General features: G+C 33.0%; 1 protein-coding gene across 1 annotated transcript; it reads left to right on the top strand.

Annotated features, from left to right (window-relative positions):
* The first annotated feature begins 3,811 nt into the window (after positions 1–3,811).
* On the top strand, positions 3,812–15,911 carry LOC115710256 (probable serine/threonine-protein kinase PBL3). The gene is made up of 6 exons (XM_030638610.2): positions 3,812–4,213; positions 7,674–8,014; positions 8,140–8,275; positions 8,610–8,746; positions 14,520–14,643; positions 15,194–15,911. Exons 1-6 carry the CDS (start codon positions 4,147–4,149, stop codon positions 15,685–15,687), a joined length of 1,299 nt encoding a protein of 432 aa, XP_030494470.1. The 5' UTR covers positions 3,812–4,146; the 3' UTR covers positions 15,688–15,911.
* The last annotated feature ends 3,806 nt before the right edge of the window (positions 15,912–19,717 follow it).

Here is a 19,717-nt window from a genome sequence, read left to right as displayed (position 1 = left end):
TCCATAACAATTCTTCTTTTCTTTTTATTTTTAATTTTTAATTGTAAAGCTAGTTTCTTATATATTGTTGCTTAGGTCTAGGATTGACTTTTATCAATCAATCCATCATTTCACTCTCTTTTTTTCTTCTTCTTTTTATTTTTAATTTTATTTCAGTTTTTAATTTTTAATTTTTAATTTTATTTCAGTTTTTAATTTTTTATTTTTAATTTTATTTTCAGTTTTTAATTTTTAATTTTTTTTCCATAACAATTCTTCTTTTCTTTTTATTTTTAATTTTTAATTGTAAAGCTAGTTTCTTATATATTGTTGCTTAGGTCTAGGATTGACTTTTATCAATCAATCCATCATTTCACTCTCTTTTTTTCTTCTTTTCTTTTTATTTTTAATTTTATGTAAGTTTTTAATTTTTAATTTTTTAATTTTATTTCAGTTTTTAATTTTTTATTTATAATTGGTTATATAAATTTATATATCTATATATTGGTCTGACAATTATTTGCAATGCTCGTCGGTATATTGTTCTCTACTATTACCCCCAAATTTTATTGGCCTCTGCTATTTATGAACTTCTGTCACAAAGAATTACATTATCGCTTAAAAAAATCTTCAAAACTATATATAGTGGTGTTAGAGAGTATTTCACCAAAGTTAACCATTCAGCAGTCATTCCTTAAAATGAGGCAATTGGGTGAAATGAGCCAATACTGATTGAAAACAATTACATTATTACTTAAGAAAAAATTGTTCCCATATAGAGATTTCATTGTCAACGTTTCTGGGAAAAAAGCTAATGTTGGTGCTGATCTTCGAACCGAGGTTTGTTTTCGGTTTCTTTTTGGTTTTCTCCCATATTTGAAATTTTACACCTTCTGTATGTATTTTTTCAATATGTTTTTTATCTAGTTGTTTCCTGTCTATTTTTATATCATCAATGGGTAACAATGAGATTTATCATGGATGTTGATGTTCAAAGAGTTTTTCCTGTATTTTAGTTTGTATACAGTTGTTTTGTAGTTTTATTATAGTTTTGCTACTTGCATATGTTATTTCACTATAAAATTAATATGCAACTATTTGCACAAAACTTACTATGTATAACTACTATTTCTTAGTCCCCATCAAATTAAATTCTTGCATAATATATAAACTATCATAAAACGATAATGCAACTATAAGGCAACTATTTGCACTTGCATATAGTTGTTTTGTAGTTTTATTATAGTTTTGCTACTTGCATATGTTATTTCACTATAAAATTAATATGCAACTATTTGCACAAAACTTACTATGTATAACTGCTATTTCTTAGTCCTCATCAAATTAAATTCTTGCATAATATATAAACTATCATAAAACGATAATGCAACTATAAGGCAACCAAAACAAAAAATAAATCAAAATGTAACTGTATATAACGTAGATGTGTTATTCATGAGGTTTTTTTAAAAATTTTCACATCATACATTGTTTTGAATTTGGTGGGAGGTCCAGATCTGTTTGTTACAGATCTACATTTCATGAATCTGGATTTCGATATTAGGGGGAGTTGTTTTGATCGAATAAAACAGAAAACAAATGTGTAATTTCAGTTTCTTCACAGTTTTTCTGATTTTTTTTTTCGTCATTTTCAGTTTAGATCATTGTAGGTATTTTTTTCCAGTTGATTTTGCTAGAATTAATAGTTGTATTTTTCTCGTTTTGGTTTCATTTTGGTTGTTTTGCGGTTTTGAAACGAGCGCGTATTTTCATCTTCATGGTTCGCTCTGTACAGCTGAAGGCTTAGTGCATGTGGTATTTTTGTAAATATTTGTATGTGGACTGTATAAATGTTTAATGGGCCGGCCCAAAGTATTTTTGTAATTTTTTTTCCTTTTTTGTATTTTTTTGTTTTTTTCCCTATAATTTTATTGCCATGCTACATATATTTAATTATTATTTTTATATTTTTTGATTGTATGATTATTTATTTTAAATAATATTTAATTAGTTTTTATTTTATTATATACAATGGTCATGATATATATATTTTAATTGTGGTATATAATTTAGTTAGTATAGTATACATATATATATTAGTAATCTATATTTTTATTATTATTATTTTTTGTATATATGTTTTGGTGTATGGTATATGTATTTTTTATTATACAGTATGTAATATTTTTAAATAATATTTAAGTTTTATTTTATATTGTACTTTTGTTGACATGATATATAATTTTATTAGCATCATATATATTTTTATTTTTATTTGTTGTTATTATTATATATATTCTTATTGTAAGGTATATATTTTATGTTATATGGTATATAAGTTTTATTGTATAGTATATCATTTTATTTTAGATAATGCATGTTTAGTTTTTATTTTAGTATACATAAAGGTAAAATATAATTTTGTTAATATGATATATATAATTTTTTTTAATAATATTATATTATTTTGTTTTATTTTTTATTGTAGGTATATACGTTTTATTGTATGGTATATGATTTTTGTTGTCTATAATATATTATTTATTTAATATGATATTTAGTTTCTATTTTATTATATATAAATTTTTTGGTATGTATTCATATTTTAATGGTAGTATATATAATTTTGTTAGCATGATATATATATATTTTGAGTATTAATTTAGTATTGTTATAATTTCTTTGTGGTATATAATTTTATTACTACGGTATATTAATTTTCTGTACTACGATATATCTAATACTGTTGTATATATTTAAATGATCTAATATATTTATTTATTTTTGTTACAATATCATAATATGCAATACTAAAAAAAATTATGTAACTTAATTTTGTTATTATATATATATATTTTTTTAAAAAATATGTGATAAATCTATTTTTATAATTTTAATTATCTAATTTATTAGATTTGGCCATTTTTTTAATTTTTTTAAAAAATAGACATTTACTAACTTAGTAACTAAATTGAGAGCTATTTTGCATCTCAACCCTAATTTTTAACTGTTTTTAAAATCGTAATTATCTTTTGTTATTTGTTTTTTTATATTATTTAGTTGCAACTTGAAATTCCTAATTAATTTTTGTTTGAGAGTAAATAATAAATTAAACACAGTTTTAGTAAAATCAACTTATATTTACTGCTATACTAAAATAAATAATAATAAAAAAATAAAAATAATTAATAAATTTATTGTGACACACAATAGGCATCAATTGACAACTATCATAGCAGCCGGACAACTATCTTAGGAGCAGTGTATATGCTCATGTGGGTGGTATGCACACCACTTGACCCCCTCTTTTTTTCAGCCAAAAAGAAAAAAAAAGTGTTTCACCAAAATCATACCAAACAATTTTTTTTTTTATATTCTCATTCCTAAGAATCTAAACTAATAAGTGCATGCCCTCCTCCAAGCTCCGAACCCAATCATCCTCCTTGCATTGCTTCTCTTGACAATGAAATCAATATCACAAGCCAAAGTAGCTATTATGATAACCTTCTCAACTCAACTCAACGTTTCAATTTGAACTATGTCGTCTAGGGTATAAATCATTTATAATAAAATAATAAAAACTCCTTTGGGCACCTGTTATTTTCACCAACTAATACTACGCACATATATGTATTTGGTTTGGTAGTTGGAGTTTAAACTTGAAATATGCGTTAAAAGTCTAAATTACCCTTCATACAGCCACCACACCGCTGCGCGTGTCGTATAACAAGTAAGCGGAACAACCATGGTTGGTCGCAATCCAATTAAATGACTATTATACCCTTAAAATAATCATCAAACTACACTCAGATGATTCATTATTTTCTGAGAATAGGAGGGTATTAAAGTAATTCAATTTCAGAAAAAGCTCACCCGAAATCTGAGAAGGTCCTAACACGTCAACCAGTTTGTTGTTTTCTAAATTTTCAAACCTTTTGACTCCCTCTGGCTGTCTCTATCAACCTTTATAAATTAGATTTATGTAAACTAGAAAATGAACCTCGTTATTTGTGTCGTAACGTTCTTCTCAGGGAGGATGTGGGGAGAACGAAGAAGCTGGATACAGGGGAGAGTTTCTTTTCGAAAAACAGAATGAAGAATTTTATGGAAAAGATCTCACCTTTCGAAAAGGGTTTCTGGGTTTTCGAGTTTAATCCTTAAGCTTTAATGGGAAATTGCTTGGAAGGTCGTTCTAAAGTGGATAACTCTCTCAGTTCTCGAACAAGTACTTCTGGTAAAATTATTGAACCCAGTTCTTCTTTCCTTTCTTTGCTATATATATTGCATGCAATAAAAGTGGTTTTCTTTTATTGTTATTATTTATTTCATTGGGGGCTTGAAAATGGCCAACTTTATGTGAAGAATCCTTATTCATATCTCTATACATTTTGTATTGGGTTTATTAATGAAATGAGTTTTTGACATTTTGTTATTTAAGTATCACCAGTAAGTAGTAGCCATTTGTTTTCTATTCATGTAGTTTGTATTGGTTGTTTTAGAGAATAAACAAAAATTCATTTCTCTTTTCGCTCAAGAGTTGTGCTTTTCAGTTACAGAAAGTTGCCCAGATGTCTTTCGTATTCTGTCTTCATTCATGTGGTGTGCTAACATAAATGATGGCTTTTTTTTTTTTTTTTGTCTAAGAATTATCTTGCTAAAATGAAAATAATGATACATACTGTGCTGTGCGAGTAAAGGTAAGGTTCAATTGTGTCAAAGTTTACAGGTTTATACTGTTTGGATAATGAAGTGACACTATACTTATTGGAATTTGATAATTTTTTCCTATTATTTTAGTAGCTACCTTTATAAATTAATTTTTGCATTTAATGATTGTTTATTTGATTTGAATGCCTTTCTTTCTTTTTTTTCTTTTTCATAACAATCAATTTGAATGCCTAATTTGAAACTTTGTTTTTAGTACTATATATAATAACAGTTATGGTTTAACTATTGGAAGAGAGAGGCTCAGGCTTCTCTGGTTAAATGTCGTTTTGGAGTTATTCACACTATTATGTCATCAAAAGCAAAGACCCCGCCTAGAGTGTCCTGTTTCTCCATTTTTTTTTTTTTTAAAGTTCTGGTGAAATTAATTTGTTATAATTGGGTGGTTGGTCAAGGTACAACTGACAACTTAATTGCAAAAAACAAATTGTGATAACTCATAATTAAGTTCACAGTTGTGCTTGCAGAAACCTTCAATTGCAAAACATTTGATTTTATGGTGTGGTGGTTGTAATGGAGGTTTAGTAGGATGGTCGTCCTCGATGCTTGTAATAAATGTAATTCGCGACATACACAAAGACATTTTATTTTCTGCATATATTTGGCTGACATGGTGTATAGCATCTTGGAATGATTTTGATTGGGAAATATAATTCTTGTGGCCAGGATAGTTTGGCAAGAATTGTAGGAATAGTAATGCAGTAGAAATGGAAGATTGGATTACTTTCTTGAATTCTATGATGATGTCCTTACTTTCATAGCTCACATCTTAGATGCAAATTAGTAGGCTCTAAAATCTTTGATTTTCTTGTATTGACTTTTCAGAACTTGACCAAACACAAGGTTTTGTTTTTTTTCTTAACATTAATTCTTCCACTGGATTGTGGCAAAATGTAAACATCTTTGATGTTCGTTGACCTCTGTAAGTCTTAATGTAAAGTGTGGGTTTTGTTCTCTCTTTATGTGTTTTTAGTATATTTATCTTAAAAGACATAAACATTCATCGAGATGAAGCGAAAGGAAAGGAATGGGGAGAAAACTTAGATAAGAAAGAACATCTGAAGAATATAGGTTAAAATTAATAGCATGGTAAGTGATTTGTGAAATCTTAAACTTCATTATCATTTCATAAAGGAGATAAGCAGTCTTAGTAGGTGTGCGCCTTTTAACCTTGCATGTTTCATAGCAGTTAGAACTAACAATTGACAGATCACTAAAGATAGTTTGGAAAGCTATGGGCCTGGAAAAACATTGGCCAATATGACACAAATTAGAAAACAATCATTGGAAATTTTCCTCTATAGGACCATTACTGTAGACTGTAGAGTGCATATAACAGCCTAGTATTGGACCTATTCGTTATCAATACAAGTAATGTCTCATAGAATTTGAATTACTACAATTCAAGAATTTGTCTTCTCAAATAAAATATAGTGTTTGTGGGGTAACTCTCTGCCTTTATCTGGGTTAGATATCTATCTTATGTGATACTAATGATGCTTGTATCTTTTATCATTGGGCCTAAAACATCCATAGGTTGATAACTACGCACTCTGGTAGCTAAATGGGAAATGCCTTCTATAAGACTTGAAGTTGATACATGCCTCGCAATTTGGTACTTAAATAAGAAATTCCTTCGTAGGACTCACAATTGATTTGTCCAAGGTAATGCTCTACTAAGTCACCATCATTAGACTCAATCCCTCAAATGTTGGGATAATAATATCGCTGGCAATGAAAGAAAATGCTTGAGAGCATAGTTTATGTTGATGAGTCACTACATGAAGATGAATTTCCTTGGAGTTTTTTTTACCCTAAAAGTACTATATATCTTAATGTGTAATTAAAGGGTTAAGAAACATATGCACATTCTTTTAAAAAAAAATTATCTTATAGATTAGAGCTTGTTGTCGTCGTGATGAGTCCAAATACAGTATGTTGTTGTAAATGAAAGAACTTTAAGTGTTGTCGATGCATACAAGGCAGAAAGGTGTTTTCATTCAAGTTAATTCTTTAGGCACTGTGAGAAACATATCATAATTGACTATTCCCCTTGTTCCTAGGTCTTCTTGATTTTTGTGAAAAGAATTCGGGTCTATGTGGTTCGGATTTTCCTCTGTGTGCATTGCTAAGTCCCTAGTTATTATCTACTCATGGCCCTTTCAGTTGCATCGTCATTTGCTTTCGTATCCTTGTTGTCTAAAATCTCAGTTGTTTCTAGATTGAACTACAGTGCATGTAAATCAAACGAAATTACCAAATTGGTTTCTTGAGACAAAAAAGAAGTTAAAAAAATTATAATATTTGAAGTGTGCTTATCCATTTGTTAAGAAAGGTAATGTGATATGAGTAAGAGTATAGTTTCATTAATGCCTAGTTGAAAATGACTATGCTCTGGTAATGTTGGGATACTAAGTGCATCTCAGCATAGTTTATGCACACTAATGTTAGTAATAAGTGCATTGAAACATAGTCACTTGAATTAGTTTCATTAGTGTGCTTATCCATTTGTTGAAAATGCTTGAGAGCATAATTTATGTTTACGTTAAAAATTGTGGTTTGATGGGAAATCACTTGAATTTAGTTATCAAATAAATGTTGGCCCTGAGCTTGCTTTTCTCGATTGATGTGTATTTTTGTGTAAAATTATAATGACATTGACATGACTAGAAGTCAAGTAGCTAAACACAGATCAGTACATGACGAGAGGAGCTGGTGCTAAAAATTTTGGTTGGCTAGACAATCGTTGGAATTTGTTATTCATGTTTTGAGTTATATTCATATGTCACATTGTTGATGTTGATCAAATAAAAGTTTTTCTAGACCTAGTTTTGTGGTTGGTGTATGTTACACTTCATTGCTTAAGTTTAGTGGTTGATTTAGTTTTGTTCTGCCAATTGCTAATTTTCAGCTGTTCATTCTCAAGAAAAAAAAATACTTTATCATTAAATAATACTTACATTTTGCAGGAACCACACAGAGTGCGTATAAAAGTAGCAATTCTTTGAGACTTTCGAATCTGACTCTTCCCACAAACAGCGAAAAATCCACATCAGGAAGTCTTCCCACTCCTAGGTCCGAAGGAGAAATATTATCATCCCCACATTTAAAAGCATTTACATTGAATGAGCTCAAGAATGCTACCCGAAATTTCCGTCAAGACAATCTTATTGGAGAAGGTGGTTTTGGTTATGTTTACAAAGGGTGGATTGATGAGCACACCCTAAGTGCTTCAAGAGCTGGAAGTGGAATTGTAGTTGCCATAAAGAAGCTTAAACCAGAAGGTTTTCAGGGCCATAAGGAATGGTTGGTAGGTTCCCTTTATTGTTTTTAATTGTCCTGTAAAGCAGTAATTGAAAACATTTTACAGTTTAGTAGAAAGCCGGTAAATTTTAAATTAATATCTCTTAATCTGTAATGCTGGTCTGGTTGCAGTCGGAGGTGAATTATCTTGGTCAACTTCATCATCCAAATCTTGTTAAGCTTGTTGGATACTGTGTTGATGGGAGTAACCGGCTTCTAGTTTATGAATATATGCCTAAAGGCAGCTTGGAGAATCATCTATTTAGGAGTATGTCAAACTTTCTTTTTTTCCTTTTATAGCAAGAGCGTTTATAATTAATGTGCATGCTTTAGCTATCACTCTGCTAAAAAACAATGAAGAAAATTGCAAGAGCGTTCCATTTGCAAAGAAAGATACTTTATGGCAACAATAGTTATAATCTCTTATCTAATTAATAATTGGCACACTCCTACTTGAGTTATCAATTTACTTATCCCAATAAAAAGGAATGCAAGCTAGTATATTAATTAATAGATTACTGGTTCTTTCTGCAAGGAAATGTAAATTTCTTTATTGGGTGTGTGTGTGTGTAATCTATAAATGATCTATTTGCACTTCACAGGAGGTGCCAGGCCACTCTCTTGGGCTAAAAGGATCAGAGTTGCTGTAGATGCAGCTCGAGGGCTCTCCTTCCTGCATAATTCTAAGGAGCAAGTTATCTACCGTGATTTCAAGGCATCAAACATCTTATTGGATTCAGTATGTCTTGTTAATTATTAGTGTATGAACTGCTTCCTTTCGAATGCACATGTCCTGTTATAATCTATGTGGGGTGGTGGGGTGGGGTTGGGTGATGGACAAAAGGGAGCAAATAATGAGAAAACACATTCTAAGGTTGCGTTTGGTTGGGAGGAATGAAAACATAGAAATAAGAATAAGAATGGAATTGAATAAAATTTAAAATACATAAAAAAAAAAATTGATAAAAAAATTATTAAATTTTTTCTCATCTTGCATTGCAATGAACTCTCCTTCTATTCAAAATTGAGTACTCATTCCATTCCAATACTTTAAGAATGGAATAAAAATTGATTCTTTTCCATTTTATTACCGCCAACCAAACGCAACCTAAGTTCCTTCAGTCAATTAATTTTTGTTGGTCAGGTTAATTTGTCTTTCCATATAGAATGCAAGGTAATTCCAGCTGGCTGTTTGGTTTTTTTGGATGGAAATAAATTATTGAAATTTTGATGATGAAGATCAACATTTGTCTTCTTTATGGGTAATATATTTTGGAACTTTGAGTTTCACTACACTACTCTCTTGCTAAGGAAACTACGGATGCCCTTTTCTCTTTTATTGTTCTTCGCTTGAAAGACTTGTTATTTACTCTTAGATTCTTTTTGCTTCCTTCCTTTTAAAAGATATGATTGGATTGTATTTGTTATTGTTAGAGTATTAGCTGTATATTAGGTGTAAAAGAATTAGGGTAACTTGTATTTAGTAGTTTCCTATTTTGTTGGTAGTTTCCTATTTCCTAGTCTCCTAGCTTTGTATATAAATATGTACTATTCTATGAAATATACATATAATTCGATTCACTATTTTCTACATGGTATCAGAGCATTGTGATTCAAAATTCGAAATTCGAAATTAGGGTTCTGAAAAAAAAAAAAAAAAAAAAAAAAATTGGGGTTTGAGTTTAGGGTTGTTTTTTCGAAAATCCTATTTGGAGTGAACATTGTTTCTCACCGCCCACATAGGAGGACTGCCCAGCCGCCGATCTACGAACCCCCGAAGTCCGGTCGCCGGATTCCTCGCGCGTGGGGCTCACGCGCCGCCTGAAGCTTCTGCGCGTGGGGCTCACGCGCCGGCGCGTGAAGGCGCGTGTGACGGCGCCTTCGACGACGTTCTGTTGCCGATTCTTCACTGGGTTCTTCTAAGCCCACTCGCATCTGTTCTAGGTTGTAATTCGGTATTTGTTTGTCTTCTTCGTGTTTGGGTGTTCATTCTTTGGTGTTCTTTTGTTCTTTTTCTCTGTCTTTGTGTTTGCTTTTGAGATTATGGCAGAGATGAGATCAGATTCAAAATCAGTTGTTGTTTCTGATGTTGTTCCCGTAATGTCTAAAATCACGGATCATAAGTTGATTGGTTCGAATTATTTGGAATGGAGTAAGACGATTCGACTGTATTTGAGGAGTATTGACAAAGATGATCACTTGACTGACGATCCTCCTGAAGAAACAAACGATTCAAGGAAAATATGGCTCCGTGAGGATGCTCGCTTGTTCCTTCAAATTCGAAATTCTATCGATAATGAGGTAATTAGTTTGATTAATCATTGTGAATTGGTTAAAGAACTAATGAGTTACTTGGAGTTTTTGTATTCTGGCAAAGACAACATATCTCGCATATATGATGTTTGCAAAGTTTTTTATCGCGCGGAGAAACAAGATAAGTCTCTTATGAATTATTTTATGGCTTTCAAGAAAACATATGAAGAACTTAATGTGCTATTACCGTTTAGTCCTGATGTAAAAGTTCAACAGCGCCAACGAGAACAGATGGCTATTATGAGTTTTCTTGCAGGACTCTCATCTGAATTTGACTCTGCAAAGTCACAAGTTCTCTCCGGTTACGATGTCTCCTCTTTACAAGATGTGTTTACTCGTGTTCTTCGCACAGAGACTACCTCTTCAACTCCTCTGAATAGCGCCTTGGTGAGTCGTAATAATTCTGCACCGGAAAGAAACTCTACTCCAAGTGGATTTAAAGGAGGTAATTCACAAGGACCTGATAACCGCACACCAAATTCTAGGAGCATCATGTGCAATTATTGTAAGAAACCAGGCCACACCAAGTTTGAGTGTAGGAAGTTACAATTTAAGAATCGACAACAACACTCTGCCAATATTGCAAGCACTAGTGATGCATCTGACAACCTGGTCCCTTATTTCGCCGATGAATTTGCCAAGTTCTCAAGGTATCGGGAAACACTTAAGTCTTCATCTTCTTCCGTCATCGCGATTGCCGATTCGAGTAACTCTAATGCCTGCCTTCTTTCCAAATCCTCAAAATGGGTCATTGATTCTGGTGCCACAGATCATATGACAGGTAATTCCCGTCTCTTTTCCACTTTTCAGTCTCACAGTCCCACTTCTGTTGTCACCTTAGCTGATGGGTCAACAGCTTCTGTTCTTGGATCTGGCACTATTGTTCCTACACCTATGCTATCTTTATCATCAGTCTTACTTTTACCTGATTTGTCCTTTAATTTGCTTTCTGTTAGTCAACTCACTCGTAATCTAAATTGTTGCATCTCATTCTTTCCTGATCATTGTTTGTTTCAGGATCTTATGACGAAGAAGATTATTGGTAAAGGACATGAATCTGGTGGCTTGTATGTTCTTGACCCACTTCCGCCAACCTCTATTGCTTGTTCGAGTGTTGCTTCCGCTTTTGAGGCTCATTGTCGTTTAGGTCATCCATCCCTTCCTTTGCTCAAGAAACTGTGTCCCCAATATATTAGTTTATCTTCGTTAGAATGTGAGTCATGTCAGTTTGCCAAACATCATCGTGTTAGTTTGAGTCCACGTGTCAATAAACGTGCTAGTGTTCCTTTTGAGTTAGTTCATTCTGATGTTTGGGGTCCTTCTCCTATTTTGTCTCAACCTGGATTCAGGTATTTTGTTACTTTTGTGGATGATCATTCTCGTTTAACTTGGTTATATTTAATGAAAAATTGTGCTGAGATTCAAACTCAATTTAATGTATCTATTCGTACTTTGAGAAGTGATAATGCCAAAGAGTACATGTCTGCTCAATTTCAATCTTATATGACCTCTAATGGCATGCTTCATGAAACTTCTTGTGTTGATACGGCACCTCAGAATGGTGTTGCAGAACGTAAAAACAGACATCTTCTTGAAACTGCACGTGCTCTCTTGTTTCAAATGAAAGTCCCTAAACCTTTTTGGGCCGATGCAGTTTCCACGGCATGCTTTCTTATTAATCGCATGCCCTCCTCTGTTCTTAATGGTGAAATTCCATTTAAAATTCTTTTTCCTAATAAGTCATTATTTCCAGTTGCTCCGCGAGTATTTGGTAGTGTTTGTTTTGCTCGCGATGTCCGTCCATCTGTCACCAAATTAGACCCTAAGGCACTAAAGTGTGTCTTTCTTGGTTATTCTCGTCTTCAGAAAGGGTATAGGTGTTACTGTCCTGATCTCAACAAATATCTTGTTTCTATTGATGTTACTTTTGTAGAAAATACACCTTATTTTTCATCTTCCACTACTTCTACTAGTCAGGGGGAGGATGATGATTTGTTGGTTTATTCTGTCACATCCTATGCGCCTGCTCCATGTTCTGGCGGGTCTCTTGTTCCTTCACCTGCCTCGGTCGTCACCCCCACAATGTCTACACCTCCACCACCTCCACCACCTCTACCACCTCCACCACTCCCTCGGCCTCCTATAGTGTACACCAGGCGCCCCCCTCCTCCACCTCCTGTTTCATGTCCTGCACCTGCATCTTCGTCATCAGATCTGGACATCTCAGATGATCTTCCCATTGCACTACGTAAAGGTAAACGTCAATGTACTTTTCCGATTACTTCTTTTGTGTCTTATAATCATCTCTCCTCTTCTTCTTGTTCTTTTATTGCTTCTCTTGATTCTATCACTATTCCTAAAACTGTTCGAGAAGCGATGTCTCATCCTGGTTGGCTTGCTGCAATGATAGAAGAGATGAATGCTTTGGTTGCGAATGGTACTTGGGTCTTGGTTGATTTACCTTCCGGAAAACGAGGCCATCGGGTGTAAATGGGTGTTCACGGTTAAATTCAATCCAGACAAAGACACGCTTGCTCGCTTAAAGGCCCGTCTTGTTGCCAAGGGTTATGCTCAAACCTATGGAGTGGACTATTGTGATACTTTTTCTCCTCGTTGCTAAACTCACATCCGTTCGACTGTTCATTTCCATGGCAGCCTACTCATCATTGGCCTTTGCATCAGCTTGATATTAAAAATGCTTTTCTTCATGGAGATCTTGAGGAAGAAGTATATATGGAGCAACCTCCTGGGTTTGTTGCTCAGGGGGAGTTAGGGCGAGTTTGTCATCTTCGCAAATCTTTATATGGATTGAAACAAAGCCCTCGTGCTTGGTTTGGTAAATTTAGTCAGGTTGTTGAGAAGTTTGGTTTGTTGAAAAGTAAGTCAGATCATTCTCGTGTTTTATAAAAGATCAACTCGTTGGTATCATTTTGTTAGTGGTGTATGTTGATGACATCGTTATTACCGGAAATGATGCGAAGGCATCTCATCCCTTAAGTCTTTCATTCACACCCAGTTTAACACGAAAGATTTAGGGGAACTCAAGTATTTCTTGGGGATTGAAGTTACTCGGAGTAAACAAGGTATTTTTCTGTCTCAAAGAAAGTATGTACTTGATTTGCTAACTGAGACAGGGAAATTGGGATCAAAACCTTGCAATGCTCCAATGAATCCAGCTGTGCATCTTACACGTGATGGGAAACCATTTGAAGATCCTGAGAAATATCGCAGGTTAGTTGGAAAGTTGAATTATTTAACTGTGACTCGTCCAGATATTGCATTTCCAGTTAGTGTTATCAGTCAGTTCATGTCTTCCCCAACAATTCATCATTGGGCAGCATTAGAACAAATTTTATGTTACTTAAAAGGAGCACCAGGACGAGGTATAGTTTACAAGGATCATGGACATACCCAGATTCAGTGTTTTTCTGATGCAGATTGGGCAGGCTCCAAGGTAGATAGACGATCCACTTCAGGATATTGTGTATTTGTTGGGGGCAATCTGGTCTCTTGGAAGAGTAAGAAACAAAATGTTGTATCTAGATCCAGTGCTGAATCAGAATATAGAGCTATGGCCCAGTCCGTGTGTGAGGTAATATGGATTTATCAGCTTTTGACTGAATTCGGGTTTAAGACTTCTATACCAGCAAAATTATGGTGTGATAATCAAGCTGCTCTTCATATTGCCTCGAATCCCGTATTCCACGAGCGAACTAAGCACATTGAGATCGATTGTCATTTTGTTCGTGAGAAAATTCAACAAGGTCTGATCTCCACAGGATATGTGAAAACCGGAGAACAACTAGGAGATATTTTTACAAAAGCTTTGAATGGGGTGCGGATAGACTATCTTTGTAACAAGCTGGGCATGATTAACATCTATGCTCCAGCTTGAGGGGGAGTGTTAGAGTATTAGCTGTATATTAGGTGTAAAAGAATTAGGGTAACTTGTATTTAGTAGTTTCCTATTTTGTTGGTAGTTTCCTATTTCCTAGTCTCCTAGCTTTGTATATGAATATGTACTATTCTATGAAATATACATATAATTCGATTCACTATTTTCTACAGTTATAATAGGTACTGTTTTGTGCTCAGTAGGAAAATAAAATGACCCCATCAGATATTTACTTCTTTTCCTGCAGGCAGTCCATGTAATTTGTTTTAGTTCTAATTTACGCAGTATTGTTTCATTTCTTTAGGAATTCAATGCGAAACTTTCAGACTTTGGTTTGGCGAAATCAGGGCCCACTGGTGATCGTACTCATGTTTCCACCCAAGTTATGGGTACTCAAGGCTATGCTGCACCTGAATATATGGCTACAGGTTCTTGCTCTTCTTTCAGCTTTTTGTTTTCCTTCTATACTAAGCGAGTGTAATTGCATATGTGTTGTTATTAGAGCATGACCTTATAACAGTCTAAAAGATGCTTCACATTCAGTAAGTAGATTCTTATATGACATGTTGAATTAGTACATGTTGATTCTTGTTAGAGTAGTCTGAATTCCTATTACCAACAATATTTTATCATTTGGTGTGCTGATTGATTGTCTAGATGTTAAAACAGTTTAGGAGCTACATTGAACCAAAATTCTGTCTTGACTTATTCTATGCTACTTTATTAATAATTATAGATTGTTGTTTATAACTATAAAATTTGGGTGGGTCTCTGGTCATTCATCTAGGTTTGAACTTAAATTTCACCATTTGCAATTCTTAATATAACTTGGACTTGTGTATAATAGCTGTGAAGTCTGCTATTCCTGAAAGCTTTTCACTTGAACTGGGACATCACAACCCTGCCTTGTATTCTTGGGGTGTTGTCATACACTCCATTTTACAATTCCTATACTAACATTTGCTGGTGATGAACAAGGTCGATTGACTGCGAAGTGCGATGTCTATAGCTTCGGGGTTGTGCTACTGGAGCTGCTATCCGGACGACATGCTGTTGACAAAACAAAAGTTGGTGTGGAGCAGAATCTAGTGGATTGGGCCAGACCCTATTTGGGTGACAGGCGAAAGTTATTCCGCATTATGGACACCAAATTAGAGGGTCAGTATCCTCAAAAAGGAGCTTTCATGGTTGCAATCCTCGCTTTACAGTGCATTGGTGAGGCCAAACTTCGGCCACAAATGTCAGAGGTTCTGCATGCTCTGGAACAGCTCTCAACTACCAAACAGTCACAAAGTCCATCTCATTCCCGCCTGTCAACTGGCAGCCATAGTCCGGTACCTCCCCGCCTGTCATCCAGCAACCACAGTCCAGTACCTAAGTCCCCACTGAAACACAATTTCCCTTCACCTATGAACAAGAGTCCTAGAGGATCCCCAGTGCCACACCAACTGAAATCACCACGGGGACTGTGAGCTGAGTGGAGTTCTGTTAAGTCCTCCTTAACTAGTACTTAAAAGTTTTGTGGATTATGTTTTTGATGGCATTTAGGTGTACACTGTTTTGACAAATACAACATGAATGCATGATTAATTACAACTACTACCAGGTACAACATTTCATGTTCCCTATCCTATGGGCTCATGTGAATGAAAATAATCACGCTCTCTCCTATATTAATAAAGAAATAAACATATGTATATAAAGTAAAAATCCTGTGGGGACATCATTTTTTTTGTCTCTACAGGTAGAGGTAGAGACGTTTTTACTTTTAGCGCTTATAAATCTTTATATGACTAAATTATAACTATAGTAGGCATTCAACTCTGTAAAAATAAACAAAAAAATAAATAAGCACCAACTAGATTTTCAAACTCTACATGTAAAAATAATTTTATTCTTAATAAGTATGTTAAATTATTAAGAATTTTTTAATATACTTATTATAATTAGGGAAATTTGCTGTAAAAGTCTTTAACAAGTTCAGTTTGATACAGATAAGTTTCCAATCTCGAAAAATAGCGGTAATAGTTTTCAAGGTCATGCTTTTTATTTATTCGTTAATCTTAATTTTAATTGAGTCGTTTACTTTTTAAAATTGCTGCGTGTCGAAATATTATTGGTCCAAACAGTAACCGAAGTCACCAACAACAGCCAAGAAGATTTCTTTCCTAAAATCCTAAAAATTTCCCCAAACACAACAAACCCAGAAATGTCGGTGACGGCAGTGGCAGCGATGGCAGCGATCATGATTTTCTCTTCTCATCATCTCCATGGTTCGGCTAAATATGGAAGCAAAATCTCAAATTGAGCTCGGAGAATTCTCGATTTTCGTCAGCCCTTCAAGGATTATGTACTCTTTATCGAAGAGGAACCAGAGCATTGTCAGATCTCACCGTCGGCCATATCTTTATTGAAGAAGAAGAAGAAGAAGACGATGGTTGTGCTGATTTGGGGTTGGGGTTAGTGATTGATTGTTTATGGCAATGAGAAGAAGAAAAAGACGAAGAAGAAAAGAAAGAAAAAGAAAAATAAAAGATAAAAGAAATTATTTTTAAATAATTTATTTATTTATTTTTATTTTTAAAATTAAAATAATAATAATTTTGACCAATAATATTTTGACACATGTCAATTTTAAAAAAGTAAACGATTCAGTTAAAATTATGACTAACGGACAAATAAAAAGTATGACCTTGATGACTATTAACGCTATTTTTTTGAGGTTGGGGACTTATCTATATCAAACTGAACTTTTTGAAGACTTTCGCTGCAAATTTCCTTTATAATTATAATATAAATTGTTATATAAAAAAATAAAATTATAATATCTTGAAATGCCAAATGAAGAGATGCTCTTACATAGGGAAATATATAAATATAACTATGTATGTAAATATAAATGGTCTATTTATATTTATATAAAAATGTCAGGTAGGGATATTTACTTTTATGGCATGTTTACTTAAAGGGAATGGAAATAAATGATATGGTATTGATTCCCATATAATTGTCTACTAAATTTTGGAAAGAGAGAAAGTAGTGGGATTCACACAAATTAAGGAGTAAACAAAGCGAAAGGTTCTCCCTCTATTTTTATACGAAATACTTCCATTTCCTAACTTAATTTATTTTTATTTTTATTTTATTAATTAAAAATAAAAAAGATAAATATGCTCTTTAAAAATATATAAACAGAAAATAATTACATGTTCTAATAATGGTAATTTTGTCAAATTAAAATATTCTGATTACCTTTCCTAGTTATGTAAACAAAATAATATAATTCTAGTTTTCTTTCTAAAAAGTTTAATAAACAGCATAATAAAATATTATTTTCGATTATTTTCTATTTTAAACTGATTCATTTCTCCCATTGATTATTCTGATACCAATTACCGTTTAATAAACGTGCTATTAGTATTTTCAGTACACGGATAACCCACATTTTTTTGTAGTTACTAGTTCACTAATTTATGCTAATATTAAATAATTAATAAAGGTATTTATAATACTACTTAAATATATGAATTATAAAACATTATTGTATTGGTAATATTTTAGATAGAAATTTATAATTTTAGAAAATTAAATAAGTAATGAAATATATATGTGTCTAGATATTAAATAAGAAAAATCCTAATATTTTAAATATATATATATAAATATTTATATTGTAATTTAAGTGAATAATTATTCTTATTTATTTCACTAACCAATGAGCTTATATAGGTTACAACAAAAGCTAACAAAATATATATATCAACCCATAAAAATAGAAACAGATTAAAACTAATTCTTAAGCATGATGAAACAAGTTAAGGATGATGAAATAAGCTAGGCTGATTCCTCTTTTCCATTTAAACGTTAAGTTAACTCACACTCCAACTTGTATACAAGTAAATCAAATGTAGGTTTAAATACTCTTTTTTGTAAGAATGTCTGTAATTTGATCTTTAGACTTTACAAATAATATATAAATTATTCCTACTTTCATGTTCTCTTTTATAACGTGTCTGTTAATTTTTATATGTTTGGTTCAGTCATGTTGAACATGATTATGTGCAGTACTTATGGCAGCCTTTCTGTCACAAAAAAAAGCTTCATAGGCATACCAATTTGTAGCTTCAGCTCTTTAAGCACACTGTTTATCCACAAAATCTCACATACCCTGTTAGCCATAGCTCTATATTCTACTTCAGCACTACGCCTTGCAACTACACTTTGTTTTTTGCTTCTCCAAGTCACTAAATTTCCCCAAACAAATATGCAATATCCTAAAGTTGACTTTCTAATAGTGATCAAATCTGTCCAATTAGCATCAGTAAATGCTTCAACACTTCTGCCATATCACTTTTCTTGAAGAGAAGACCTCTAACATGGTTACCTTTTAGATACCTTAGAATTCGATAAGCAGCTTCAAGATATTCCTTGTAACGACAATGCTTGAACTGACTTACCATACTCACAGCAAAAACAATATCAGGTAGAGTATGAGATAGATCAACCTCCCAGCTAGGGGTGCACATCGGGTGGGTTTTCTGGGTTTTTGGAGTTGAGTTTGGAATCTTTGGACCGAACCCGCCCGTATAGAGACCAGATTTTTTGGGTTGGCTCCGGGTGCGTTTGGTCTAGGTTGGTCGGGTTTTGAGTGGGTTGCGATCGAGTTTCAGGTTGGGCTAGGCTTTTTTTTTTTTTTGTTAAAAAAAAAATATCACTTTTTTAAAATTTTTGCATAGAATTACATAAAATTTCAGCAACTTTATTATCTCTTAAATTTCTATTTTTTGTCATGTTACAATATAATCTCTGTATTCTTTTAATTTTCCATATTATATAAAAGAAAAAATCACTCTTACTCCAAATCCTTAACTACTAATAAACTTATTAAATTTTTTAAGAAAAGTTGATAGTCCAAACTCCAAAGTCCAAATAACAAAAGTTCATACATATTACATAGTCCAAAGTTCGAACAAAATAAAATCCATATTATAGTCCATAATAAGTTAGAGTAAAAAAATAATAAAATATATATAAATTGGTAACCGAGTTTTGGGTTTTGAGTTTTCAAAATTCTTAAATCTGAACTCAGCCCGGTGCCAAACCGGATTACACCTAAACCCCACCCCCTATTTTTGAAACCTATTTTTTTTTCTTCATGTTTTATAGGTTTCAGGCCGGGTGGGTGGGTTTTCGGGTGAAAATGTGACGCCCTACTCCCAACAAGTCTTTGATAGTGTTTCACATCTACTAAACTTCCTTGGCAAATCTCACCAAGCTTCTTGTTCAGATCAATAAGAGTGTCTATTGGACAACACTCACTCATTCCTGAATCTTTTAACAGATCAAGAACATATTTCTGTTGAGAAATAACAATCCCTTGTTTGGACTGTGCCACTTCCATAGCCAGAAAATATTTTATTTCTCCTAGATATTTTATCTCAAATGCCTCGGAGAATCTGTTTTTCATTGCCTCCAATTCTTCTATGTCATCCCCAGTGAGAA

Source organism: Cannabis sativa, chromosome 3 (genome assembly GCF_029168945.1).
Source record: "Cannabis sativa cultivar Pink pepper isolate KNU-18-1 chromosome 3, ASM2916894v1, whole genome shotgun sequence".
NCBI lineage: Eukaryota > Viridiplantae > Streptophyta > Magnoliopsida > Rosales > Cannabaceae > Cannabis > Cannabis sativa.
This window is presented reverse-complemented; position numbering and strand designations above follow the sequence as displayed.